Source organism: Athene cunicularia (assembly GCF_003259725.1).
Source record: "Athene cunicularia isolate RWA chromosome 2 unlocalized genomic scaffold, athCun1 chr2_part2, whole genome shotgun sequence".
Taxonomy (NCBI): Eukaryota; Metazoa; Chordata; class Aves; order Strigiformes; family Strigidae; genus Athene; species Athene cunicularia.
In genome coordinates, this window is record NW_020799096.1 from 10,569,112 (window position 1) to 10,596,607 (window position 27,496).

Genomic DNA, 27,496 nt, shown 5'->3' on the forward strand with positions numbered 1-27,496 from the left:
TTAAGCAGTTTTGTTTTTTTTTTTTTTTTTTTTTTTTTTTTTAATTTATTTATTTAAATTTTTAAATTCCTTTCTTGGCTAAATAGTTGTTGACCTAACTGTGCTTGATGTATTTCATGGCTTCTTGTCAATGCAAAAGGTTTAATTAGCTACAAAGATGAATCATGCATTAAAACTTTCAGTACGGGTTGTGCTTTGTGGATGTAATTTATGAAGTTGTTGAAGGCAGGCATAAAACAGAATTGAAAAATAAACTTGGATAGTGTGAAAGGCTGTTGCTAGATTGTCATAGTGTTCTTACATGGAGAGGAGACATTATATAAAGCAGAACAAGTATAGCATGCAAATAAAAAGAATCTATGTGATTGAAAAATGTCAGTGGCAGTGTAAATTAAAGGCAACTTTGGCACATTTGCCCATCACCTTGAAGAAACACTCTCTAGTCTGCTGCTTCTTGTTGGAAGGGCTTAGTAGGTATTAATGAGATCTGAGAGTTCAATTGCTGCCTGCTGTTTTTAAATTACACACGAAATAGCAACAGGCAGCAAAGAATAAGGAATCTCTTTGGAATTAAAGGAGCCTTACATAATGGATGTGTTTTACTGGCTTTCTCTGTCAGACCAATATCTCCACTGCAGGAGAGTAAAAGTAAATAAATAAACTAAATAGATTTATTCAAATTAAAATGCAAATTGTGAAGTAGTTTAGGGATAATTAGGTCAAACTCTATAGACACGGAAGTGTGAGTAGGGAAAAAAGACAGCAGAAATGTCACTGAATACTCCTGCCTGGAGGAGGATGGTCAAGAACTAGGTACCACATCGGGTTATGCGACAGGTGAGCCTACATGGGGGAACTTATATGACAGGGTCAGGGGAGACAACCTTGAAACTAGTCTGAGAAAAACACCTTCTAACAGGACTTAATTAAGCAGAAGGCCCTGTCCTGAGACATCCACGAAGCTGTAACTTCTCTGTGGCTCCAAGCATCAGATGGATCTGTCTGAGGGGTCCCAGGTCAAGCTGAGGAGCTGGAACTGACATGGAGGATCAGGGAGTTGGCAGAGATCTTTCAGTAAAGCACGTAAGACACGGGCCTAGAGGCAGGCAGGCATGAAGGGGAAGCTTGCTGTATGTGTGTCAGTACGTGTGATCGTGGGAGCTGGCAGCAAGTGTAGATGCCAGGAACTGACACTCAAAGGTGGACACAGGTCATAACTGCTGAGGTGGCATACCGGCTGTCCTTACCCAAACAGGGATGTAGCAGCTGTGCTGATGGAGGCTGAGAATAGGCTTTTTAGAAGCACTTAATACTGATCAGAAGTATTCTCTCAACAAACACAATCCCCAGCCAAAGTAACTTGTTCTCATGTCAAGGTCTTTTTGTACTGCTGGAGGATAGAACAACCAAAGAGTGAGAATGTAGCCCTGATAAAATGTCATGGGTGTCTTCTCAGGCCATGCAGGATGGCTGAATTTCTGGGCTGACATCTCTTTTCCAGTGGGGTTTGGTGGTGAGAAATGGAGAAACAATGAAATGGCCTAATTATGGATGTTGGAAAACAAAAGAACACAGCTGGCTTCCAGCTTCTCTGTTCAGCCCCCTGGTTTTCTTGACTGCGTGCAGGCACACTGCTTCTCCCTTTCTGTTGTAGCCTGCCAGTGGCTAGGGAGTCCGAAACAGCAAAGCTGTCGTTTAACACGTTCACCTCCTGCATTCTCTTCAGCTGATACTGAGATGTTTAACTCCATGCATTTGTGTTGCAGTCTATGCACATCAGCTAGTCTGAAGACTTCCTTTTGTTACTGAAAACCCACATTGGTTTCTATTGCACAGAACACGCTAGGCCTGGTTCTCTTCAACTTGGTCCCTTTCTGGGACAAGGAAAGAAGGAAGGCGGCAAACTGTTGCTGAATCGTGGTGGTAGGCATTCTTCTGTCCATCCTTTTCACTGAGGGATGTGAATATATAAAGTGAAAAATATTGAGGAATCATAGCCATTTCATTAAATGGATCACTTGCTAGTTGTTTTCCCAAAAAATATTTTAGGCAATCTATTATTTCAGAAGGGTTATTCTTTCCTAAGCGTCTCTGTCACTAAATAGAAGCCAGATGTTCTTTTTTTTTTTTTTCCCTCAGTTGAATGACAGATCTAATTTGTTTTGGCTGCTAAACTTGAAAAAAAATCTGGAATAGGGAAATAAAACTATAGAAATAGCTGCAGACTGGATCTTTATATGTGTTCTTGATTACCCTTGAGCAAATTCAGAAGTGAAAGAGTTGATTTAGTTTTGTAGGGCCTCAACACCAAAATAAAGTCCTACGGACTGAGAGGTGACTCATTTACTTATATTAATTCGTTCTGGTATTCCCCCTCATACTTACCAGGTGGTTCTATTTGCGTAGTAACCACCTGCATTATAGATACACTCTGGGAGCACCTTGATATCTCAGGCAATTTTTTTCTGTCTCATGTAATATGTAATATGGATGATCATCTTCATTTCACAGGCTGTTGAAACACCGTTCAGCACAAGTTATCCTGACTTAAAGCTACTCTTCCATTGCTAGGTATTGCAGTACTTTGTAGAAGAGGACATAAAGAAATGGAAAATTTTACTAATTGACATTTTGACAATTGCAACAGGGCTCTGTATGAGGTGAAAGTGCCCTCACACTGGGAATTGCTCACTGAGAGAGGTGGTAGCTTCTGCTGGTAGAGAGGCATCATTTTGCAATGTTTCTATATTTTCACACGTTCACATCAGATTCTGCTAAGCCAAAGTGCTGAATATTGCCATGTGTAATGACGACAAGTGATAAATACTTTGAGGGAGATCCACACTAGCTACTGAAGGTGCCGAGGCCTCTGCGGGGTCAATGAGGACAAGTAGGCAGCTGCAGAAAATAGAAGTAGTAACAAGTGTCTTCAGACAGGGAACTTGTTGCTGAATCGGGCTTAACGGTCCTACTTGTTTTCTTACTCCTGGCTCTACTTTCAAACTTGTGCATTCTTCAGCAACATCTGTACTGCTAAATGAAATGAGTTAGTTCCTGGAAACCACATGCCACTGGACAGCTCGACTGTAAACCTCTAGGTTCAGCAGACATTGCACTGGCTGTCCACAAGGTTGCAACAGCATAGTGAGTGAGTTGTCCTGTCTGGTTTGAGGTAAAATGGAAAGGAAATCTCAGAAGGAAGTGCCCGCTTCCCAGATCTTCTGTGCATCTAGTAGAATTGAGAAGGGTGAATGTTGATTGTATCTTTTCTAATATTGATATTTAAAAAATGGCACTATGCCCTTATTGTTTCATATGGAGACAATGTGTCTGCTGTCACATTCTTTGGAAAAAGCTCCTTAAAGAAGATTTTATTTGTCAGCAAGCAGTAGATAGTTCAGATAAGCAATAGAGATCATTGGGGTTCATAAGCAACGAAGCAAAGTGGTTTAAAAAGTAGTTCATCACTCGATGGTTTTGTAGATATAGTACTTCAGGTCCCCGGGCTTTCCCTTAGACATTTATAGTATTTCTTTCTTAACTGTGGCAGTTTGAGCTAACTGCTTCTTCAGTTTTTGTTCATTTACTAGTGAGTGGATAGACAGCCTCAAGGAATGGCCACTGAGATGACTAAAAAAATTGTCTGTTGCAACCGTCCAGCATATTTAAAGTAGTAGGAATTATCATCTGTTAAATGACACACTGAATTTCAACTCCAACAATTCTAGCTCTGGAAGAGTAGGTTGCCTTAAAGTGGGAGCCCAATCTCAACCCCCCTCCAGCTTTGCTGTTTGTTTCTTTGCCTCAGCCTTATAAATACTGCTAAATTATAGCTGAGGCACAGAACAGTGTTTTGGGTGGCTGCTTTATCACTCTGAAGACAGCTGCATTTCACTGGTGAATTAATTGATGTGTATAAGCAGAGGTGTTCCGTACTCTGTTGCAAGGGCACTTAACAAATAGTAGTTAATGTGTCAGATAAACAGAATTACAGTATTTTCCTTTGTGTAACTTGTGCTCTCTGCACCTCAGATAACCCACAGCCTCTCAAAAATACTGCATTTGAATAAATTCTCACGTAACCTGTCTCTTCAGATTACCAACACAAAATCAGACAAAGGAAACAAATGCCAGAGGGAGGGTGGTTTGAGGAGAGAGGGTGTTTGTAGTGCAGGCCGTCGTCAGTGACAGAAACATTGGGTTTGGATGCTGCCTGCAAGAATGCCAAGGTGTCATGAATGTAACTGTCTTGAGTGTTGTTTGTAAAAAAAGCAGTTTGTAACTGCTTTTCTTATGATGCAGATTTATAACTCGGGCACTGGTTCTGTGATCATGAGTGCTGGACTGATGCATCATGGACCACCCAACAGTACTGGGACTGAAAGAGTCAAAAGAGCCAGATCATGCAATGTGGGGTTATGTTAACTGTCTGCTTCTCCTGAGGGTTTACTTTGGCTGATGTGATGGGTGCTACCTGATGTAACACAAGCCTAGAGTGATGCAAGCAGTGGATACTTGATCAAAGGTGACTCTTTCCAGAACAAAGTTAAACCATTAAAGATGCTTTGGTATATTTGAATCAACAGTATGAATTTAAACTAAATCAGGTTATATTTGATCTGATATTGATCTAATATTCAGAGCACTAGATGGTGATTATCCTACCGTGGCCTCACGGAATTATTGCATGATTTCACCAGAAGTCCAAAATGAAAAAAACAACAGGAATATCACACTGATTGAACTACTCATTTATTGTTTAACTTGGATAACCTTTTTCCTCCTTCTACTGGCAAATACTATAGAAACTGCTGTAGAAACTTGGAGGCCTCTACACCTAAGTGTAAACCCAATATAGACTCAGTGAAGTCCAGATCCCGAGTTCAGTATGAGTTTTGCCAAAGATGTCACTGGGATCAAGTAAAACCTTGTGGATAGTAGCTTCACTGTATAACATTTCTGCACACATGGCCAGGTAAAGTGTAAGACATAGTTTGACTCCACAGAAAAGCTCTGATTTTACAGCTGCAGGTTTTTGAATATCTGGTGATGATTGAAGTGTGAAAGCTCGAGACAACTTCCGTTTCTTCAGGAATGGGTTACGGTGTGAAAAAATTGTCTTGATTTTTTTTAATGTTATTCTTCTAGAAATGCATTTTAATTGCAACTTCTGAATCTAGAAGACTGTCAGTCTTGCTAATCTTGTGTATTAGTGCTCATCAGAGTCCTCAAATATTTTCAGTCTATGCTGTGCTAATAAATTCATAGACAGTGTGTGGGAGATGAAGAATAAACCCTGACTCTTTAAGCAGTGTTTGCACTTGATTTATCCAGAAGTTCTTTTACATTTCTAATGTCTTAAGGCTGAAAGTTGCCATTAATAAAGTAAGAGACATCTTGCAAAACTATCTAAGCCATCAGAGAGAATTCATGATGAGCCTATTAACTAATAACTCCGAATGTTGTGGAATACATGAAATAGATGGGAAGGACTTTTTTTACTCCTTGTTTCCAATACAGAGAGGTAGTGAATCTGAGGGAGAAATCTGGGAAAGAATTGAATCATACTTTAGAATAGCAGCACATATTTATATGCATTCCTTTTCTGTAGGAAAAACAAAACTATGACATGACAGAATAAAGTATCACGTTGGATCTGATGCCCTGCAGTCACTGCTACATTCCAGGACTCTCTCAGAGTACGTGTAGGCATGTCCTAGCCTTTGGCAGCAGTGCAGCTCTGTGCTTGACCCTACTGACTCTGCAATATTTTGTGTGGTCACTGAGTAATACTGTAGTAAGATTAAGAAACTGGGATTCACCACGAGCTTATCCAGTTGTTCGTATGAGTAGTGTTGTGTATGGGTTAGTAATGATGCGTAAAAGAGGTTTTTGAATAGGGAGCAGAATAATACAGATGGAGAGTGGCAAGTGCATTAAGAGTGTAACTGTTCCACTGGAGTATTTGAAACAAAAAACCTACTAATGAAATATTCAGCTGAAAGACTAAATCAATCTTCATCCATCAGATGTAATTTACAGCCTTTTAAGATTTACTTCTGCTTGTATTGTCCCTGTGGCATGATGGATATCACAAATAAATTTTCTTTTTAATTCTATTGCTTATCCAACTCCAAATCAAGAGCCTAATTCTTCCTGTCACCAACATATTAATTTATCTACCTTTCACCAGTTATTGTACTCACTAGTTTTAAAGAACTTGACTTGCACTTAACTTGTCTAATTGATGCTAATTGACATACTCTGTTCATGTCAACAACTTCCTTGATAGCCTTACTGAGAGCTGATCACTGTGATCGATCCATATTCAGGGATGCAAATAATATTGGTAAAAATAAAACACAGGAATTAATCATCATCATTAGCTGGCTTTCTGTGACAACTATTGTCAAGCTCTGGAAATGCTCCTGTTATCTTATAATGGATACAGATGTATTCTGCCAGGTCAGCATTAGCATGTGCCTTCATTCTTTACCATATATAAGTCTTGCATTAATCCCCCACAAGATCTGTTCTAAGAAAATTAATCATCTGTGTTTGTAAAACCGCTCTTGAGCCTGGAAGCAAATAGGCACTGAAAGTAGATTAGTGCCTGAAACTCCTTCAGTGATGTTTACAACAGTATTTTCAGATCTTGCTTGAAGATGGCAGTAATAATGTAAAATCAGATTTACATTTAGGTCATTGAGATGGTGTGAGAGTATGAATCTGTCAGCTGATTCTAGGTAGCTTTGGTTCTGATTTGTGTCTCTGTGAGAGTGAATCTGCAGGAGGCAGCTGTGTAAAATCTGTGTAAATGAGAGGAGAATCCTAATGACTTTGACCAGAGCCAAAACTGATGATACACTGCTTAGCCCAAGAATTAATATGTTGATGTGGTTCTACCCATCATGTCACTTTTGCTCTTCCCTCTCCCTCCCTTCTCTGCATTTCTATGGAAATAAATTATTATGGCTTGGAGATTTTTGGTGCCCAAGAAAATATCAACTAAAGCTTTTCCTTTCTCTGGGGCAGTTTTACTCTATGCAGATTCTCCAGTGTCTAATAATGCTGCAGCTTTTCCTTTAATGAGGAATTAATAGGGTCTCTCCTATCCTACGGCCTCCTTTCATTAAACGTGTAGTAATTAAGCAATCATTGGATCTCCTGCCACTCTAACAAGTGGGACAGGCATCAACAAACAGCTAAAGAAGTGGGGGAATTAGAGAAATGCAATGGCTTTGCTTCTAGAGCAAGTCTGTTTCCTCCTAGCTATCGTAATTCCAGAGGGATACAAGAACACCCTAAAAAGGAAACAATTGAAGACACTGGGAAAATAATACAAACCTTGTTCTATAGATCATGGTTCTTAACAATTCAATGGGTTCACCTGCAATAGTATTTTATTCCATTCAAGAGATCAGTTCCAAAGCAAATCTCCTGATCTCCCCAATAAAGACACTGCTTGAGCAGTCTTAAAGTGCATGAACTGAATTGCTCTCAGCAGAAAGTAAGCAGTTTTGGCCCCTCACTACAAAAAGGACATTGAATGACTCGAGCGTGTCCAGAGAAGGGCAACGGAGCTGGTGCAGGGTCTGGAGCACAGGTCTGATGGGAGCGGCTGAGGGAACTGGGGGGGTTTAGTCTGGAGAAGAGGAAGCTGAGGGGAGACCTCATCGCCCTCTACAGCTCCCTGACAGGAGGGTGCAGAGAGGGGGGATGAGTCTCTTGAACCAAGGAACAGTGATAGGACAAGAGGGAATGGCCTCAAGCTGCACCAGGGCAGGGTCAGACTGACTATTAGGAAGCATTTCTTTGCAGAAGGGGCTGTTGGGCGTTGGAATGGGCTGCCCAGGGCAGGGGTGGAGTCCCCATCCCTGGAGGGGTTTAAGAGTAGGGAGGACTTAGTGCTGAGGGATAGGGTGGAGTTGGGAACTGTTAATGTTGGGTTGATGGTTGGACTAGATGATTTCCAAGGTCTTTTCCAACCTAGACAGTTCTGTGATTCTGAAGAGATGTTCTTCAGGAGTGCACCAAACACTTTTCAGACAATAATGGGAGTTCAATCCAGGGCACCAGCCTGGAGTTACTTCATGGTAAAACCCTTGCAACACATCTGGATGTGGTGCACAGCACCAGCTGCTTTGCTCTCCAGATCCACTCACATGCCTTCCTGATGCAGACATGGCTGGTGACTTCCTGGAATCAGGAAACAGGAGTATCCACAAGGCCTCCTTGCTGCTGCTTATGGCACATGCTGTACATCCTGGTGTACCGGGGATCTTCAGTCATTCCTTGTGTTCAGACTTTCTGTGCATAGCTTCCTTTTAGGAATACACCTGACAGATAACCATTTCTTGTAAGCCCTAATACATTTCTCGAGGAAAATAAAAAGTCTTCCCCTCTGCAGCTCAGCACTTCGAGCTTCCCTGCACTCTCTTCCAAAGCCCCTAACTCTGAGGATATTCCAGTCTGGGATTCTTCCAGACCACACACACTGGTTGACCACCTCATCCTTCCAGTGGTGCTTCTCACTGCATGAGGGTGTCTGTGATCTCTGCTCATCTACATCTAACCTATAAAGAGGAGCCCTCTCATCCCTAGCTGGTAAGGATCAGACAAGGGGACAGTTCATACACTACATGCACGAGATGGGGTCTGAGACTATTTCTAGGGAACAGGTTGTTCCTAATGGTAATTTATTGGCAGTTTTGTTGAGGCAATCTGCCATCTCGTCTGTGGAGTGTGCTGTGTCATGTGTCATCTCAAGTTCTAGGAGTCATTCTGTACCAAGCAATAATTGATGTGACGTGCAGGGTAATGCACTGTGACTAATGCAACATTGTAGGTAATTACTGGTTTGGGCTAATCAAAGAATAGAGATTTAACTTGTTTGTTATCAGTTCATCCATTGACTGCTTTAGATCATATATAAACTGTGGGTCCAGTGATATAAAGAGTTTTTTTCCCCACACTTTATATAATGCATTTTACTTGAATTTTTTTAGGGATCAGGTAAAGACATCGAGTTCTATCCATCACTTTGTGTGGATTGTTCTTCCCAGATGTCCCGTTTTCTGCTGTTATCCAAATAATTACATAATCAGTCATTAGACAAAGTCTCTTCCTTGGTTGGGGCTTTAGCCTTGAAACTATAGCTGTTTTGGTAGATGAGTTTGTACCTGTCTTGAAATCTATTTGAGAGTTTTTGTATTCAAGTACAAAGGAAGCCTCCAGACAAAGTCACAAACCACATTCATGGAGCCATTGTCAAGTTTGGTGGACCTCTGGACAGCTGGGAAGCTAAAGCTTTTGAAAAAAAAAAAAAAAAAAAGAACATGAATATTTAAAAACTGCCAGAAATTATATTTTCAGTTTGTTCTTTGTGAAACAAGCCCATTTTATGTAAACTTCAGTACACCCCTCTACAGTTAGTCTTAATGAATACTTTCTTGTCTTTAGATTCCAGTAGGTTCCATGAAGTTCTTAACCAGTCTTGCAGAGTTTGCACTAACAGTTGAGATTCAAGGAACTTAAATTTTTGTGGGAAAAAAAAAAAACAGCCAATGAACAAGCCACAAAATGAGCTGTGGCCCCAATGAAAATATATAGCTTAAAGATTGCTGTCTTAGGTTGAGAAAGAAAATGCATGGTAGCCAATGCCAGCTGCAAAACATAAAAGAATCTGGCTTCAAGAGTGACCAGCAGAAGACTCAGAAGTCTTTTTAAAAGAACACGTTTGGGCTTATTGTACTAAAGTTTTTGTATTGTTTTTCTCTGCAACCACAAATGTTATACTTCTTTTTAATGTGAAAGCTTAATTTCTGAGTTAATTCTGCAACACTAAGAGTTATAATAATAAGAAAAGTTCTAAGTAACAGTAGACTTACAGTAAAAATTGTAATAGTAACATCAAAAAATGGCATCAGACTTATTCTTAATATGCAGCACTTTTGGTTATCAGTGGTGTAGTGTGTGGACGCATGTAGGAAGCTACATCAAACTTTCCTTATCCTGAAGAGAATCAATTTTTATCTCTGTTGTGATCCTATAGCCTCCTTTTTTGCCCCTCCTTGGGATGAATTATTAATCACAACATCACTGAGTGTGAACCCAAGGGTACTGCAGAATTTATAATAGGTGTCTTTTTTTAAAAAAAAAAAACAACTTGGATATGAAGCTCGTGCTGTCATTTTCACAAGCTGGCTGTTGCAGTGCAGCAATTAGCAAATACTAGTCAAGGAAAGGATGTAATTTGTTGCAGCAGTAATATATTACTACTGTGTTACATTACTTATATTGGAGAAGACCATGAAACACAGGGTCCTTTCTATTCCAGATAGATAGGATAGTAAAGGCCAAGGCTTTGAACAGTATAAATGCAGCTGATGTTTTGGGGCTAAGGTGCATGAGCTGACACTTGTCAGAAAAGGTGGAGGAAGAGAGGGAAACTAGGATTTGATGGTGATTAGTTTCCACATCTGAAGAAGACAGTCTAAATATCACAAGAACCTGCATGTTTTCAAAAGTGATTGGTGATTTTTGATTTTCTCAAACCTAGGTGTTTCTTTGGGATCCATGTTTCAAAGGGCCAGTGTGTTCGGCAAACAAGGATTCCTCTGGGCTTTTCAGTCTGGATGGCCTGAGCCTGAGGCATCTGCAGTCAGGGAATGGCCTTAGAAAAATCTCGCCCATTAAGCATTGATCTAGATGAGAGCAAGAGCAGGAGCAAGTGCTTAGATAATGGAAAACTGAATTATGTAAAATTATCACTATTTTACAAGCTGTCTACAGAACGATTTCACTGAGTTCACTTTTGATCTCAAACTGCAGTTGTTTCCAAATGGCAAAACCTTTGAGCTCTGCCACGGGATGCTTCTGGTCTTAAAGGTTTAATTGTGTTTCTGAGGTGCTGCTGGTTTTGTGCATCAGAACATGCTCCTCGGAGCATTTGGGAGCTGTGATCACGGACCAGGGGCTGGTCCCAGGGCAGTCTCATGTATCCCCAAATGCAGTGTGGTTGGCAGGTGATGAAATCAGAACACAATTGGATTTTACAAATTGTATGGAAGACCTGGCATTTGTATGTCAGAGAGACACAGCTGTTCACGGGAAAAAGAACATTTCCTTTGGTTGATTCCAACACATCTTGCTCCGTGCAGCCATACTCTGCTCAGGTGCTGATAATCACCGTGGAAAATGTCAATGTGTTTGTTGTGCGCAGAAGGAACTGTCAGGCTTGGTTCCACCTGATATTATGGAAACAAATGCCCATGCAGATTCTGACTGGCTTCAGAATTGTACCACAAGACAAAATATTAATAACATAGAAAGGTGCAGATCGTTAACCTATGTTTTACTTTCCACCTGTGAACAGTTCAGTCTTCACTTGTGTGTGTGCATGCTCACACACAGAGTTTTTTACAACACGGGTGTCAACAGCATAATAATGGAGAATTCATGAAATGGCAAATTTCTGTATGTTATAATAACCTCATTCAGTTAAAAGTTAATTATCTTCTGCTTTCCTTGTAAGTGTCATGAAGTTACCCAAGGTTTTTAGCAGTTGAAACAGTAATGGTACTACAGCTTATTTTTACAAGGCAACTTTAAATATACATGGGGAATTAATGTTCTCCCCTTTGTGGGGTTTATCTTCTCTGGTAATTTTTGCAAAGTTGTAGAAGAAAATGAGAAGAAAGTAACACTTCAGCTGTTATTTGAATTGTATTTCTCTGATTATTTGCATTTGTGCATGGCCTGATTAACAGAATATCCCACTGATACCGGTTTCACTTGTTAGGACTAAGCATTTCTGAAAATTAGATCATGATTCAATAAAGCAAGCAATTTAGGGCTTAACTCCAGGCCTTGATAACCCAAAGCATGATTCTGTTGTGAAGATTGTTTTTGGCAGTGGGAAAGCTAGAAAATCCTTTCATCCATCTCAATATTCACTTACTACAGAAGTTGTCTTCCAGTTGAATACTGACCTTTCAGTTAGGTGAACAGCAGTCTCACAGTTCTCCTACTGTTGCGCACCACAGCCGAGATGTGCTTTTTTTGATTGATGATATTCCAGTAGTAGCAGATCTGTTTGGAAAAATGATTGTGACCTGTGTCACCAGATCAAAGTCTGTTCTGAATTTAGCCAGTATAGGAGCGAGCAAGGCCGAGTTATCTAATATGTTTGCTTTTCGCTGCTATTCTTAAATAGAACTTTGCTTTCCCTATGGGGAGATCCCGACATCTCCAGGCGCCCCCATGTTCCCATGCTTGGAAGCATGGACATCCTTGCTCCTACAATCTAAAATATCGCCCTCCTCCTTCCTACCTCAGCTCTGCATGCACACAGTCTTTGAAAGCTTATTGAAACATTACTTGCAATTAAAAATAGATGTTCATCAGCTGAGGTGGTGGTCGCATGTTTCAAAGCACACTAAGTGACAACAGTTTCAGATGGTGCCACTCCTGCCTTCCCCAGTATCGTGTTCCAGTAGCCTGTGCCATGGCCTACCTTCTGGTTTAGCTCTTTGTGGGACTGTGCTGTGAACCAGGTTAGGAGATTGATCCAGGTAAACAGTATTTTCAGGGTTTTTCCTTTCTGAATTGTGGCAGGGATGAGCAAGAGAGGGAGAGATTTCAAGACGTATCTGAAAACTGTGATCCTGTGTCCTTCACCTCACTAGATCCTCGCTTCTCAGTAGCTGAGATGCACCTCACAGCTGAAGTACTACAAATAGCTAGCCAAATGTAAAAAGGACCAATTTCACTTGGAGGAAAATGCTGACTAAACATCTCTTCAGGCTGCCAGTTCTGTTGTACTTCCATGCAGCTATTTAAAGTTTATAGAACTTCGGGGGGGGGCGGGAGGAGGTAAAAACCCATGATCTGTGCAATTACATTTTGATCAATAATCATTGCTAGGGCAGAGTTCATGAGGTGTAGTGTCCTTACCATTGGCAAGCCCTGTTTAGAGTGTTTGGATGCTACCATGACATAAATAAATTAAATTCATGCACTCGCCAAGCCTGATTGTGCAGTATACGCAGTCCCTATCGGGTGCTTTCAACTGCCTGCTTTCAGGCTGAACTCTTTTTGTTTTGCAGGCCTATGCCTTGGGGTCCAAGGACTGTTTCTGCCCTGTGAAAAAGCCAGAGACTTACACGGGTCGATAAGCCACTAGCAACTGTGTGTTGTTGTGGCCCAGCCACCAGTTTCATATTGTGTGCTCTTCCTTTATTGCAGCAATTCAGCTTTGTCTCCCTGCCCACGGATGTCCTGGAAATAGAAGTTAAAGACAAATTTGCAAAGAGCCGACCGATCATCAAGCGTTTCCTGGGAAAACTCTCTATGCCAGTTCAACGCCTCTTGGAAAGACATGCCATAGGGTAAATTTGCTGCTTATGCTACTTTCCATTGTTTAACGAGCGTGTTGCTGGTTTGAAGTCCCTGGTGATACATCATTATAGTGATATAATGATGTTGAGGGGGAGTTATTAAACTGACAGTTGTCTGATGAATAATGTTGGTCTTAATTAGAATTTATAGGACTATGGGCCACACAAGGAATTCCCTCTATAATCCTATCCATTGAATTTTGCAAAGTGAGAGCTGGCATTTAGGAAATAATGTTTTGCGTATCATGGCTGCAAATCTGGAGAGTGCAATATTTTCAATTTGAATACTCTTCTAATGTTATCAACAGGCTGTTTTCCTGTTTCAGGGAATTACCTATGGGCTAAAATCATGCCAGATCTGTTCCTCCTCCCTTTAATTTCTGGACAGTGGAAATATTATAAAAAAGTGTACATGGGATGTTGTAACTAAATCTTTCTGACCCTACCTTGCTGCCAAGGAATAACCAGTTTGCTTGAGCTCACAAGCCCTGCCCTGCTTCCCCTTTGTTTGGAAGTCCTTGGAAGGTGTATGCTGCCAAACTAACACAAACCAATTTGAGGAAGATGGATAGTATTCAAACAAAGCCAAAACACCGGGTCTAAACTTGTAAGGCTCAGACCTTGAGGAGCAGGGAGAGAAGGAGTCATCTCCTGAGGAGAGCATATGCAATGCAGTTTCCAAGAAGGCATTTCTGAAAATTGGATCTCCATTCAGCAGAACAGCAGGAAGCTAAGCTTGTTGGAAGTGTTTTTGAACAGCTGGTTAAGAAACTGGCTGTAATATTGACAGCTGAATCTACCAGAAGGGACTGAGCTACCTCCCTGTTTCTCAAGTAGGGAAGATAGAGCAGCTTTTTAGAAACCAGATGGAAAAGAACAGCTTGGGGAAGGTAGAACTCTATAACTGATATCATTGGTTTCCCTCTGTATGAGAAGATTTCTCATCATCTTCTGATTATATCTTCCTATTTTACTTCCTTATTATAAACACTGTCTATCTAAGGATATACTTTGCCAAGAGCAGTGCCTCCAACCTGCACCTGATCTGGCTTAGTTTTAATACCATAGTGGCTTTCAAATCTCAGGCAAGCTCAATGAGAAGTATACACACAAGTTCAGAAAGATCATATGCACGTCTTGAGATCATCTCATTTATACGAGTTGCTGATGCATGTGAAACTATCCTAGCAAATATATTGGGCCCAAGTGGAAGTGAACTATGTTTCTTCAAAAGATGTATAAATATTACTATTTAGAACCCTTTACACTCAAAATATGCTTTGCAAACATTGATTCAGCCTCATTTTGGGCAGCTGGGAAGTTAATCTCTTCTGTAGTTTCATTCTGTTCTGAGGGGTGGATGAAGTGTGGCAAAGGGAGGGACCTGCACAAGGACAGAATGGAGTCATTGATCAACCTTGTCAGGAAGGTGTTCTCCTGATATTTCAGCTTCATAGAGGTAAGAGGGGTGGAAAGAGATGAAGAGCAGTCATTCAGCCAGTTTGAAAAGAGAAGGTGGTAAGCGGGGACTGGTCTGTATAGGATTTTGAAAGAAAGGACAGGAAAGATGAATTTTATGCAGATGGTGAATGGAAGGAAATACAGATATGTGAGGTTCTACAGAAGGGTAGATATGGTCAGATCAGCAGGGAAGTAGTCTTGTTGCAATAGCTGAAGTGGGAGTTGTTTGCTTCCCATGTCGGTATTTTCATACCCATACTGCAGAAGTTCCATTCCCACCGTTATCTCTATATATACATACGTGCTTGTGTATCCTCCCAGAAGCCTGTCTTAATCACTGACCCAGCTGTTCCATTGTAATTGAAGACATTGTCCTCTCCTTCTCTGCCATTCGTTCTCTCGTATGCAAGTCAACATGCCCTCATGGCTGAATTGAATAGCCTTTGAAAACCATTATGTATTTTTGTAGGACACAGCAGCTTTTATCACCGTAGACATTGGGTAGGTTATAGTCTATTGTGACGATATTTGTTTTCTTTCAGGGACAGGGTTGTAAGCTACACTCTGGGTCGCAGGCTTCCTACAGATCATGTCAGTGGCCAGCTGCAGTTTCGATTCGAGATAACTTCTTCCATCCATCCAGGTAATTCTTAGTCTTGACCTATCATTTCTTTAGATTTTTTTTTTCCCCTTGCATTCTTTCTCCTCAGAAATCTGGATTCATTCCTGGCTGCTCTGGGACTTTAGGTTACAGTCATGAGCAAAGGAAGGTGCATAAAGTCCCCCGTCACAGGATGCATAGTGAGTCACAACCTCTTCCCTGTTTCCCCTTAGCTTAGAGCTACTGGTGTCTCATATCCCCCTGTTCTTCACTACTTCAAGTACTCTGCCACATCACTGGGAGAGAAGAGGGTGGAAAACCAAAGTCTTACCTGATTCTCTAGCCTCTATCCAGGGAGGTACTAGATGGGCTGTTGCTTGTAGAGTCATCTGCATTTGAGCTCTTCATAAGTCAAAATGGAGAATTTAATAGTAGAGATGATTAGAAACTTTCTCATTTAGATTATTTTTAATTAAAGAAAAAGTAAACCAAAAAATAAGTCAGTGTTCCCCTCCTTCCCTCCTGTTTGGTTGGGTTTTGGTTCACATTCTCTTGTAGTTACTGGGAAGTCACTGTCATGATGGTGTAAGTTTGAACCTTGGTTTTCATGTCAATGTCTCAGTAGCGTCGCTCAAGGCCTCTTTGCCTCTCTATGGCAGTGCCCTCTCAGGTACATTTTGCCAAGCCAACAGCAGCTGCATTAGTGGTTGGAAATCATGACCTTCCCCTTGCTGGAAAACCCCGACTTTTGTCTTCTGACTGTTTGGATGATGTGAAAGAGTCCAGGTTGTCTGACATCTGGGAGGAGGTGGTACAGATGAGGACCACGTCAAAGGACGTTTTGGGGAACATTTCTGCCTTTCAGGGGTGTGAAAAAGCAATGGTTTAAGTTCTCTGTTTTGGAGTCCTGTCAGCTTCAGCATGACAAGAAAAATGTCATTAAAACTGCAGGGAAGACTTTCTTGTCATTCACATGATATTCCCTCCAATGCCAGTTTGGCTCAAAGAGGAGTTTCAAGAAGATATTACCTTCAGGTTATGTTGCAAAGAGGAAGGGTGCTGCATACAAATTACCACCGTGAGTAAGTCCTGTGATTGTTAAATCCACTATACAAAGACTGCCTATCACAAAATTAAAAAAAAAAAAAAAAAAAAATCATTTCTTGATAGTTGCTTAGTTGCCCACTCATTTCACACTATAATTTATGCTTTTAATTTTCTCAGATTGCTCTGGATGCCTGTGCCCCCGCAGCCAAGCTTCTGGTTCAGTCAACACTTCTTGTTAAAGGAGTAAGTCATTTCTTTTGCTGTCCCCTACAGATGATGAAGAGGTCTCCATTAGTGCAGATCCTGAGCCAGCTGACCTCCAGGAAAGCCCTGTGAACAACCCCACAGAGGAAATCCTCGGTGAGCCTCCATGCATCAACACAGTGACCTCAGAAAGTACAGCTCCAGAACAGCTAAATGGATACGGTGTGAACAGTGTCGATAGCCCAGGGGCTGTCAAACCACCTGGGGAAGTCAACCAGAACAGCTTAAATGAAGAGCTAGCAGGAGATGGGGAGGTTGATGCGGTGCCAGTTCCTGAGCCCTTGGAATCCATCCCAGGAGAAGTGCTGCCTTCTTTGAGTGCTATGGACCTCACGGAGCAGCTGGCTTTGCTGGCTTGCATGTCTCCTCCTGAGACTGAAGTTAGGGAGAATAACAAAGTCAATTCTGGTACTCAGGGAGATGGTGGAGTCTTGACCAGCATAGAAGCGTTAGATATTGATGAGGTGAGTGCAGATGTGCATGCTGGCAAGGACCTAGAGAAGAGTCAGGAAGAAGAAGGGGCTTCAGCCCAGGAGGAGGAGGACAACAAGCTACAACTGAGGACAACAGCAAAGAGGAAAAACAGGCCGTGCTCCCTGCCTGTGTCTGAACTTGAGACAGTCATAGCTTCAGCTTGCGGTGAGCCAGAGACCCCTCGCACGCACTACATACGGATCCACAACCTGCTCCACAGCCTGCCCTCAGCACAGATGAGCAGCGATGGGGAAGAAGAGCAAGATGGTGGCAACGGTGGGGAGAATGACGAGGAGTCTACAGTCAAGGAGGCTTTGGAGAAGGAGGTGGTTAGTGAGAGCGAGACAGTGGCAGCAGAACCTCCTCTGGAGAATGAGGCTGAAGAGAACGTCAGCCAGAGCATGGTGCCGCCAGGGACCTCGGATGAGCAACTCTCTGACTTAAATGATGGGCTGTTGGATGGGGAACACCCCAGGACAGGAAGCGAGAGCGAGTCGAGCTCCAGGCCCAATGGTGACAACGAATGTGAGGCGTGCGACACCTCTTGCTACAGCCCCTCTTGCTACAGCACTTCCTGCTACAGTACCTCCTGCTACAGCACTTCTTGCTACAGCACCTCCTGTTATGACAGTAACAACCGCTTCTCCAGCCATACCCGCTTCTCCTCCGTCGACAGTGCAAAGATTTCTGAGAGCACTGTCTTTTCCTCACAGGATGATGATGAGGAGGAGAACAGTGCTTTTGAGTCAGTGCCAGATTCAGTGCAGAGCCCTGAGCTGGACAGGGAGCAAGTGGATGGCTCCTCCCAGTGGCCAGATGAACTAGTAGCTCATGGTGGGAATCCACAAAGAGCCACAGAGAGTCTAGACACCCCAGTAGCAGGTCCAAGCAGCAGAAGAGAAGGTTAGATCCTGAGAATCGATGCGCTGAGCAACCCTGATTATCTGCATGTCACAGAAGGCATCGGATAATCAAGGTTTCAGATATAGCTCACGGTTTATTTCATACCAATTTGGGGGCTGTGAGCTGGGCCAGATATCAGGGAGGGTTGGATAATTGAGCCTGTCCTTAAAAATCCCAGCAAAACCAGATAAATCAGATGGGGATCTGTATATATGGATTCCTGTAGATATACATGCATCATTATAAAATCAAGATTAGCTATTGTAGTTATGTGGCAGATCAGCATTATCACATCCACCAACTCATTCCTTATTTCCTGGGATTGTTCCATTTCACATATCTGATGTGCTGCCATGTCTCTGATAGTCAGTGAGAGGACCAGCTTGTGCTTGTCAAAGGGCAGATACGCTGATTTACACCAGCTAAAAATCTTGGCCAGTTTCTGTATATGATTGGTAGCCATGCACAGTAATAAGCATGGAGAAATCTAAATCTATGTCTCTTATGAACGCAGTTTTCTAGCCCCCTTTGTTTCGATTCCCCAAGTGTGAAACAGATCTACCTTATATTTTACAAGACCATAGGATAACTCAACAGAGATTTATTTTGATTTTTTAGATACATTGAAAATTGAACTATATTGAACAAAATTCTCATCTCCTTATCCTTCTCTAGAGATAAAACATACTTAAGGAAGTAATTTTTTGCCTTTGTGATTTAGGTACTGTTTTTCCCAATCCCTCCAAACCCTTACATTAAATTCCTCCCTTTGGTAATTCATTTTATGTCGTACATAAAGGGTGGGTTTGATCACTTATCTTTTCTTCAGCTAGTGTATAGTTTCTCTCCAGCTGAAGAAGTAAAAGCCTCAGCAACAGCTAAGGAGTATGCAACAAGGTCAAGAGGTAGTCTTTGCATTCCCAAATCTAGCGTCATCTGTTTCCCACTATAAGCGATGCCAAATTAAAATGGCACCAAAAAGATTTGGGGATCACTGAGAAACCCCAACTAAAGCATCCTTCTACTTTTCCTCCTCTGTTCCAATTTATTTGCTCCCACCTTGCACTGCCACAGACCCTACTCCAGCAGAAAGAAAGATCTAAGGGTAGCCTTATATACACTGGACTGCGTAAAGACTTTGTAGACAGCTGGGCCTAGGCAATTATTGGCTCTGCAGAGCAAAATGTAGCCCAAAGCGTTAAATTCTCAGAAGTATGCAGAGGTATAGAAACCCAGTTTTCTTCCTTGCAGGTGAGGGTCTTTGTGTGTGGACAGCATTTATGTGCAAGTATACCTAAGGGGGCATGAGTGTGTGTGTGTGTGTGTATGTGTGTGTGAGACTGTGCTTAGAGATTTGATAATTATTTTGGACTGTGTGTACTTTTGAGAGGGGATGTGGGGGGAGAGGGTATCTTCTGTATATGGGTTCAGTACAGCTCCAAGATTGTGCCCCTCTGAGCTTGTATAAAGGGCACTGCAGCGTTCACGGTGGCTTCGCTTTGATTAGCTGAGAGAGAGTATGTCTGAAGGGCAGCCCAGCTCTTAGCACTCTTTTGATATCACTGGGGGTGCTTCAGTAAATGCACACGTTGCTTCATGACTTGGCAGCCGTTACAAATACAGTAGATGTGGCCACCTCCATCCACCCCAGGTGACCGATACTACTATGCTTCCGCTGGTTTGGCGTAACTATCTTGACTAGGGGAGAGTCAATTATGGTGAGGTAAGTAAAGAAACATAGATGGATGATCTGGTAGTTGGTGCTACAACACCTGTAGTAACAGCACAGTTTTTAAGGCTATGAGAGGTGGACTTTTAGCACTGAGTAATAACTTACATAACTCTGCTGTCTGTTCAAAACATGTAGCAGATGCAACTGTGAGATACGCCTATACACAAGCGGTTTAATGAAGACATTTAACAGGCCATACGGTATCATCAGACCACCTAGAAGAGGGAGTATTTTTGTCTAAGTGATTTTTCTCACTTCTGGATGGTGTGAGATTTTTACAGTTTTATCCAAAACTGGCTTCTGCCTTCTAACTGTTGGTTGTTTAAAGAAAAAAACATATTTTTTGGTAATTTTTTTTTTTACATCTGATAGCTATATGTTTGAGTTTTTTACAAAATGTTCATTCTGAGGCTATTAAGATTCTGACATTAAAGACAGCTAAACCAGCCAGCACACAGTGAGTTTGGCTTAGCTGAATGGTTTTTAATTTTGAAATATCTTTGTGTAATTTTCTGATGGTGTTCGAAACGCTAAATATATTTTTTCCCTAAGCTGCATCTTCCTGATGCATGTAAATGTTACATTTATGCAATGCAGATTGTATCTGTATTAACAGGCCCACCTGGAGCTGGAGGTTATAGAGAAAAACTGTTACCACACAATATGAAGATATGTCCGTAGCAGGATAAATAGTCCTGGTTTCTAAGAGTTTAAGGACAGACCAAGAAGGAATCTTAATTCTGGAACCTGTGAAGTTTTAACATGCAGGTTCCTTATTCTCACAGTTAAGTCTAAGATAAGGAACACTTTTTCATCCCTGCTGTAACTTCTTAGTTTCTTAAAGGATTCTATAGACATTGAGTGGATCTTAAGTTTCTTATTCCTTTCAACTGAACATGAGTTTGGACATTTGCTTAGGTTTCACTTATTTTTTATTTGGATATATAGACATATATACAATGATAGTGTTTAAAAACTTCCTCTGCACTGTCTACTGTGTGTCTCTCTCTCTTCTTCTTCTTTCCCTCTTCTGTATCTCAGGTCTTCCTTCTTTATCTCAGATCCTGACTATGTCTCACTATCTTTTGTCCTTCTCTTCTACCACCTGTCTTCTACCTGTTTCTGGTCCTTCTCTCATTCTCCCTCCTTCCACCCAAGATGGCCTCTTTGAATTTTGAAAAATAGCTATAGAAGGGGATAGTCTTCTGCTTTGCTGGGACTGCAAAATCCTGACATTTCAGTCCACTTATACATCCACTGACCTTTTGGAAAAGCAGAGAAAGATCCAAGGCAGCTTTTAGCCTTGTATTCCACTGATGGGATAAATTAAAAATTGGAACCAGGATTTTGCATGTTCCTGCCTATTTCTGCAGAAGCTTGAGTTTGGTTGTACATGCACAGTATTTCTCAGAGATCAAGCCTGATTCTTCTCTCGCTTACACTTGTGTGTCTATGAGTCCAGAATCTGGCCCGTAATAGTTTAGTATTGACTCAAACCAGAGATCAGAGCCTTGACTGCATTATTTTAACATTTCTTTGGCATATGAGTTGTTATTAAAATAGTGCCTGAAAACAGAAATAACCAGAGCTGCTAGTATACCAGACTAACCTGTTTTAAAAATAATCACTTGTTTTACAGTAGCACATTTTTTGAACCACATTGTGAAAACGGTGAATGACTGTCAATGTCTTGAATATCTTGTCCGTAGGTGATTGTCCTTTACTCCATAATTCTCAGCCAGTCAGCCAACTTCCTTCTCTGAGGCCTGACCATCATCACTACCCAACTATCGATGAGCCTCTTCCACCAAGTAAGCTTTAGTTTTTTAATTTATTGCATTTTTCAGCTTTTCCTGTTAACTCAAACAGTGTAGAGGTCAGTATGTCTTTCTAAATAATCCCATCTGTTCTGTATATACATTCTCCAGAACCCAAGCATTATGCCCTTTTGTTTCCCTTATTTGATCCTGACTTCAGGTGTTGTCATGTTATTTTGGACAAGCTTCATGACCTCTCTCTGCCTTGGTCCGTCTTCTTCTTTAGCTACCATGAAATTAAAATAATAATATTTCCCTGTTGCCAGTCGGTGTGTTTAGACTTGAATGAGCAGGTATCTGTCAGGTGTTCTGGAAGCCTCACTATATAAAGCTTTCTGGGTGGTGTATTGGCAACATGCTCTGATTTTGCTGTAATGTTTATCTCCAGGTTTTCCATAACCAACTTCAAAGATGGTTTGGGCTGGCAGTCCCTGTGGTCTGTCAGCTCTGCTTGCACGCCCAGCAGGAACCTTTTCATAGTCAGGGTGCTTCTGGGACAGACAGGTCCAAATCTGAGCAAAATCAGCAGAAGCTGGGAAAAGGCAGCTCACGTGGTGGGGTCTTGTTTTACTGTCTTTGGAATTAGAATTGATAATCAGTGAATTTTATGTTCATTATGGACTGTAATGGTGTCTGCAGTTGCGTTGGATGAAAATGAGAGGGTCTTAAGCAGCGCGATCGATTAGCAGGCTGATAATAGGGGATTTTTACAACCGAATCAAGTGCTGGAGATGTTCTCACTTGCCTGTAGCCTTTCCCTTGCGTATTCCTGGAGGATTACCCCGCTCTTTGCATTGGCGTTAAGTGCCCAGCAGAGCGCGCTCTATGCCCTGCAACGTGCTTGCTGATCACCTTTCGACTCCAGCACATGATTTAACAACCTGAAATGTGCCGTGCCTCAGAAAAACAGCCAGGTGTATAAACAAAGCACTCTTATTTTCTTCAAAGTCCAAGAAGGGGACACACTTACTTGGCCTATGGTGCCCTTAACAAATAATTCATCATACACCAACCATGCTGTCAGTATTCCCTAAGCTGAAAATAGCCCCGCTGCTGGCGTCAGCTGCACAGTAGCATGAATGATTCAAATGCCTTTAGCCCGATGAAGTCTTATTAGAGTCCCACTGGCTTGCCAGTGAATGATGAAATGGGAATGGTTACCTCTGTAACAGGCAAATATTTCTCTTCCTCCCACTCTTACCTCAACACTTTGTGAACGGGGCATGTTCCCCATTAGATGACTTAATGATAGCATACTGACACCACTCAAGTAAACAAAACATACTGTGAATCTGTCCCATATTCTTACATCACCAATTTAATACAGTTTTCCTCTTTGCTATAATTATCCTCAAAAGGCAAATGTTTCTACCATTGGTTTTCACAAGTGTTTTCACAACAGGGTTTAAGGACGAGAAATGCAATGTGTGGTGATACAGCACAGAAGTGATATCCCTTTGTAGGATTTTGTTTTAGCATTTGCATAGAACAGCATTATTACAATAAAAGATGACACTGTGGGCTTAAATATATTATCTTAATAGGAATAGACTGTACTAAATTAATTTGGGGGCCAAAATTTGAATTGGACATATCACCTAGGAAGCCTGTTTCCAAAATCTCTCCATAAAATTTTAAGTTAATTTCAAAATGGAAACTACAGCCTCAGTCTAGAAATGTTTCTTCTTCTAGCATCCAGTATCACTATCTCAGTGCCTTTAATACCTCTTAATCCTAGACAAATAGTTCTTCAATCATGTGAAAGGAAGAAACTTTATATTTTAAACCTGAGTTATATGATCAAAGTTAGCTTACTTCTCACATGCAGCCTTAGCTCCATCCATAAATCAAGTTGAAAATAAGGTGCCAGTGCTTCGAGTTTAGCATTGACTGGTTTTACTTTGGTCATGGAGAATCTTCTAGACAGTCTTCTTTCTCTTTTGGGTAGTTTTCTGAATAACTTTGTTTTATCATAACCCCACAATAATTGGTCTTGGGGAGGCAATTTAATCTAAGACAGTTTTTCTTTAGGAAAATAAGGTAGAACAGATTCATTATTTATGTAGGAATGTCCTAATGACCAGTCTGAATGTTAAGGCCTAAAGATTGATGGAAGGTTTGCAGAGTTTGTACGGTCTCATGACAGCATTAATAGTCACTCCTTACTATGCGTGTGCTTGCTAGTACTGCTCGAAACCCTACAGAACTGAAGCCAAGAAAAATACATGTGCCCAGTTCAGAGCTGCTCCTTGCTGAAGGTGTGGCTGAGCTTGGAAAGGGAAAGACACTGTATTTACTTTGCCCCACCAGGATTATGGTCCTGCCAGAAAAAGTTGCATCTTCTGATATAAATCAGAGCAGTTTCAGAGACTGCTGTGAAACACGAGTCGGCTGATGGAGAGGATCACTGGAGAACAAGAACCAGTGCTGTCCTGTCCCCAGCCTGTGCTCCAGAATGCTCTTACTGCGAAGGTTAGATGGAGGTTAGTCTCTGTTGTAGTGACAGTCTTATTTTGCCTGAAAAACTAACAAAAGACCCCGAGGAGATTTGGCTGCTTCCTAGATCATCTATGCCCCTGAAGTAACATGAAGGGACTTGAGCACAGCTCAGAAGCAGAGCTCTGTCTGTCAGTTCACCTGTCAGCCTGTTCACCTCTCTGTGCAGGTATCCATCCATCTGTGCACAAATCTGGTACCATATGCAGCTTCAGTGGCTTGTGTGACTTACAGGTTGTCTCGTGGGAACGCAGAAAGTGCACCCTCCACCTGTGTACAACAAAACTATTCGCACCCACTACCTCCTGACAGCCTTCCCAGGTGACTGAAAGAAGAGTATTCAGCTGATTAGAAATTCTGTTGCAAGAAACAGTATGGCTGAAGGTTTCTCAAAAGCCATGTGACATGCAGCTCCTAATTTTTTAGCATGCCAATGCAAGTGTCAGCCCATGGTTTCAGGCGTATATACCCGTAAAGCATAAATCAATAAAGCAACGCTCCCAGATAGACATAGTTCATGTCTGTACGTACTACTGCTGGATGTCTGCTACATCCAACAGAGAGAGAGCTTTCGTGAAGTTGTAATCCAGCCTGCATGATCCTGACCTGATGTTTTCCCTGTGACCTCCAAACTCTGGACAAGTTTCGTTGCTCATGGGTTTGTAAGTATTATGCTTAGAAGCTTAGGAACTTTGAGCTGCATTTAATTAGAGAGACACTACCCCATGGCCTCTAGACCCGGTAGTGCACAGGGCTGGACTATGAGAAGCCTTTGTTTGACTGCATAATCAGTTAGTATTATTCTTACTAAGTGTCTATCAGCAGGCTTCAGACCAATATGACCAGTTGGTGTCTTCTGTAGGCTGTCTGGGGTGTGAATCTACAGCACTGCCTACAAGCTTCTAGTTATCCATCAACCTTTATTATTCTCTACTTGTTACATGTATACTACAATAGTTTGGGGTGAGGGCTAGGGTTTGTCCCTTGCCAGACAACAGCAAGGAAAACGAAGATCTCCATGATGTTAAGGTACATCATGTCACCTCTGATCTGGCCAAGATTCTTTCCTTGAGGATATTGCAGATAATGCATAGCTCCAGAAGGACCATTCCCCACCCACGGTGGTACACCTGCCACCGGTGACAGCGTGCTCAGCAAGGCTCTGGCCTTCGGCCTGCCTCATGTGTCGGTCTGATTTCCTTCAGTGTGCATCTGTTGTACTTGGTGTGCTGTTTTTTGTTGTCTTATGGTTTAGACATTATTTTCACAAAGCTATGATCTTGCTCTTGAAACAGCTACAACATCCTTGGGAAACTTTACCCGGTGGAAAGAATTATATAGTGATGTTCACAGTGAGAGATGCTCTGTGTGTACCTGTGGTGTGGCTATAGGTTTTGTGTCTATAAGGACTGAGGTACTTACAGTCAGCTTTGAAAGAAATAATGCATGTGCATATGGCTTTCCTTGTTTTGGAGTCTTACAGAAAATGCCTCCAAGGACTTCCAGTGCCCATCTTCTAAGGTCTGTGGGATTAGCATGTCAGGGGGCAGCCTGCACTTGACTGGAACTAACCCAAGTATGGGAACCGAGTTTAGCCAGGGCCAGCATTCAGGGGATGGGGACTGGTCATGAAGGACAGGTTTCCAGATGCAGCAGGAAGAGGTACAACTCCAGTCCTACTCTTAGAGAGCAGAAAATAAAATATGTAAAGTATGAAATCCAGCTGATCCTGAATTTGATCATAGAAAACCATAGAAGAAGGAGTGGACTCATCAGGAAGGAGGGTATCATAGTAAGAATATGGGAATAAGAGGAAGTGTTTGCCACCAAAGGTAATCCCCATATGTGCATTTGTGTGTGAATGTGAGTGAGGTTTGTATATAAACACATGTAGAAGGTATGTGCATATATTTACATAGATACATCATCAGCTGACGGTTCATGTAGAAATATGAAGATAGCAAGTCTAATTTATATCACTACTTCATACATTCCAACCAATTTAATATGTGGCTTTGCTAGCTAACTCACTTTTAATTTCTCCTGTTCCAAACACTTTATTTTATCAGCATTACCATTTTCCACAAGCCATCATATACCAAATAACTTCTAGTTTTCAATCATGGGACAACATAAACATTAGCAGGAAACAGTAGTGATGGAAGGCTCAATATTATGCTGCAAACTTTCAATCTAGTTGGCATTCACCAGAGCAATAGATTGATGATACTCATCTGTTTAGAGAGATTTCTAAGGATATATCCAACCAGGCTGTGAGCAGGTTTCAGGGGAGCCTATAATTGCTGTATGGTATCCTTCAAAGCCACTTTATAAAAAAGAGAGAAATGAAACATGTTTGTTCTGAAACATAACGAAAAAGAAAACCTGGGAGTTGCTGTATTAGTTCGGATACAATCCTCTTCTACTCAGGGTTGGTTCTATGTGGTTACCCCGACCTGCAATGAATCCAGCCAACTAATATTATTAATTGTAAAATTATCCAGCCCTTTAAAAAATGTAGCCACTATGTCACTTGTTTTTCATAGTCTGTGGTAGTGAATTCCATAGGCTACCTATGTGCTGTGTGTGAAATATTTATGTATACGCATATACTGCATATGCATATATAGAGACAAGCACATAGTATATATACACATTTAAGTGTATACTTTGAATATATACACATAATATATATTGCATGCATGTAGACTATGTATAGTATCTCTCGTGTGTATATACCCTGTCTGTGTATATCTGTGTGTGTTTATATGTATCTCCCACGTTTCAGTTTTCTGGAAGGCATCCCACTGACAGCATCACCCCTTCCTTTTTTTCCAACCCTAGATTGGGAAGCCCGGATAGACAGCCACGGGAGGGTGTTCTACGTTGATCACGTCAACCGAACCACCACGTGGCAGCGCCCCACGGCCGCAGCGACGCCAGACGGGATCCACAGGTCTGGCTCCATCCAGCAAATGGAGCAGCTGAACCGGCGGTGAGCGTTTGCACCTATATTCCCTTGAGATCTGCGCTCCCTCTTTTTCCACACTGCCCCAGTAGCTTCCTTCCTTCCCCAGTGGCTCCCTAAGGATTCTTCTTTCCTCCTTGTCCAAGTCCACCTTCCTGTCCCCACTGCTGATCTCCTTCAGCCTGCTGGTGTGCCCACTGTCCAGTACCCAAACTTGCCCACTTAAGAAGTTCTGTTGAGTGAAAGATGTTGCAAAAAATTTCAAAAAGCAAGAAGAGGCTTTTGGAAAACTGTTTTGAAATGACTCATGGAAGGCATAGAAGTGTTCTTCCA

At 41.7% G+C, this 27,496-nt stretch overlaps 1 protein-coding gene across 6 annotated transcripts in view; it reads left to right on the forward strand.

Annotated features, from left to right (window-relative positions):
* The window catches only part of HECW1 (HECT, C2 and WW domain containing E3 ubiquitin protein ligase 1), a 260,401-nt gene that overhangs the window by 169,094 nt on the left and 63,811 nt on the right, over nt 1–27,496 (forward strand). For 3 of the 6 annotated variants that reach the window (XM_026843836.1, XM_026843834.1, XM_026843835.1), the window contains exons 7-11: nt 13,249–13,391; nt 15,404–15,504; nt 16,783–18,150; nt 21,592–21,693; nt 27,040–27,190. In XM_026843836.1, coding sequence (XP_026699637.1) covers nt 13,249–13,391; nt 15,404–15,504; nt 16,783–18,150; nt 21,592–21,693; nt 27,040–27,190 — 1,865 coding nt within the window. The remainder of the gene's footprint in view (nt 1–13,248; nt 13,392–15,403; nt 15,505–16,782; nt 18,151–21,591; nt 21,694–27,039; nt 27,191–27,496) is intronic. The other 3 variants (XM_026843837.1, XM_026843838.1, XM_026843839.1) reach the window with 2 other exon arrangements.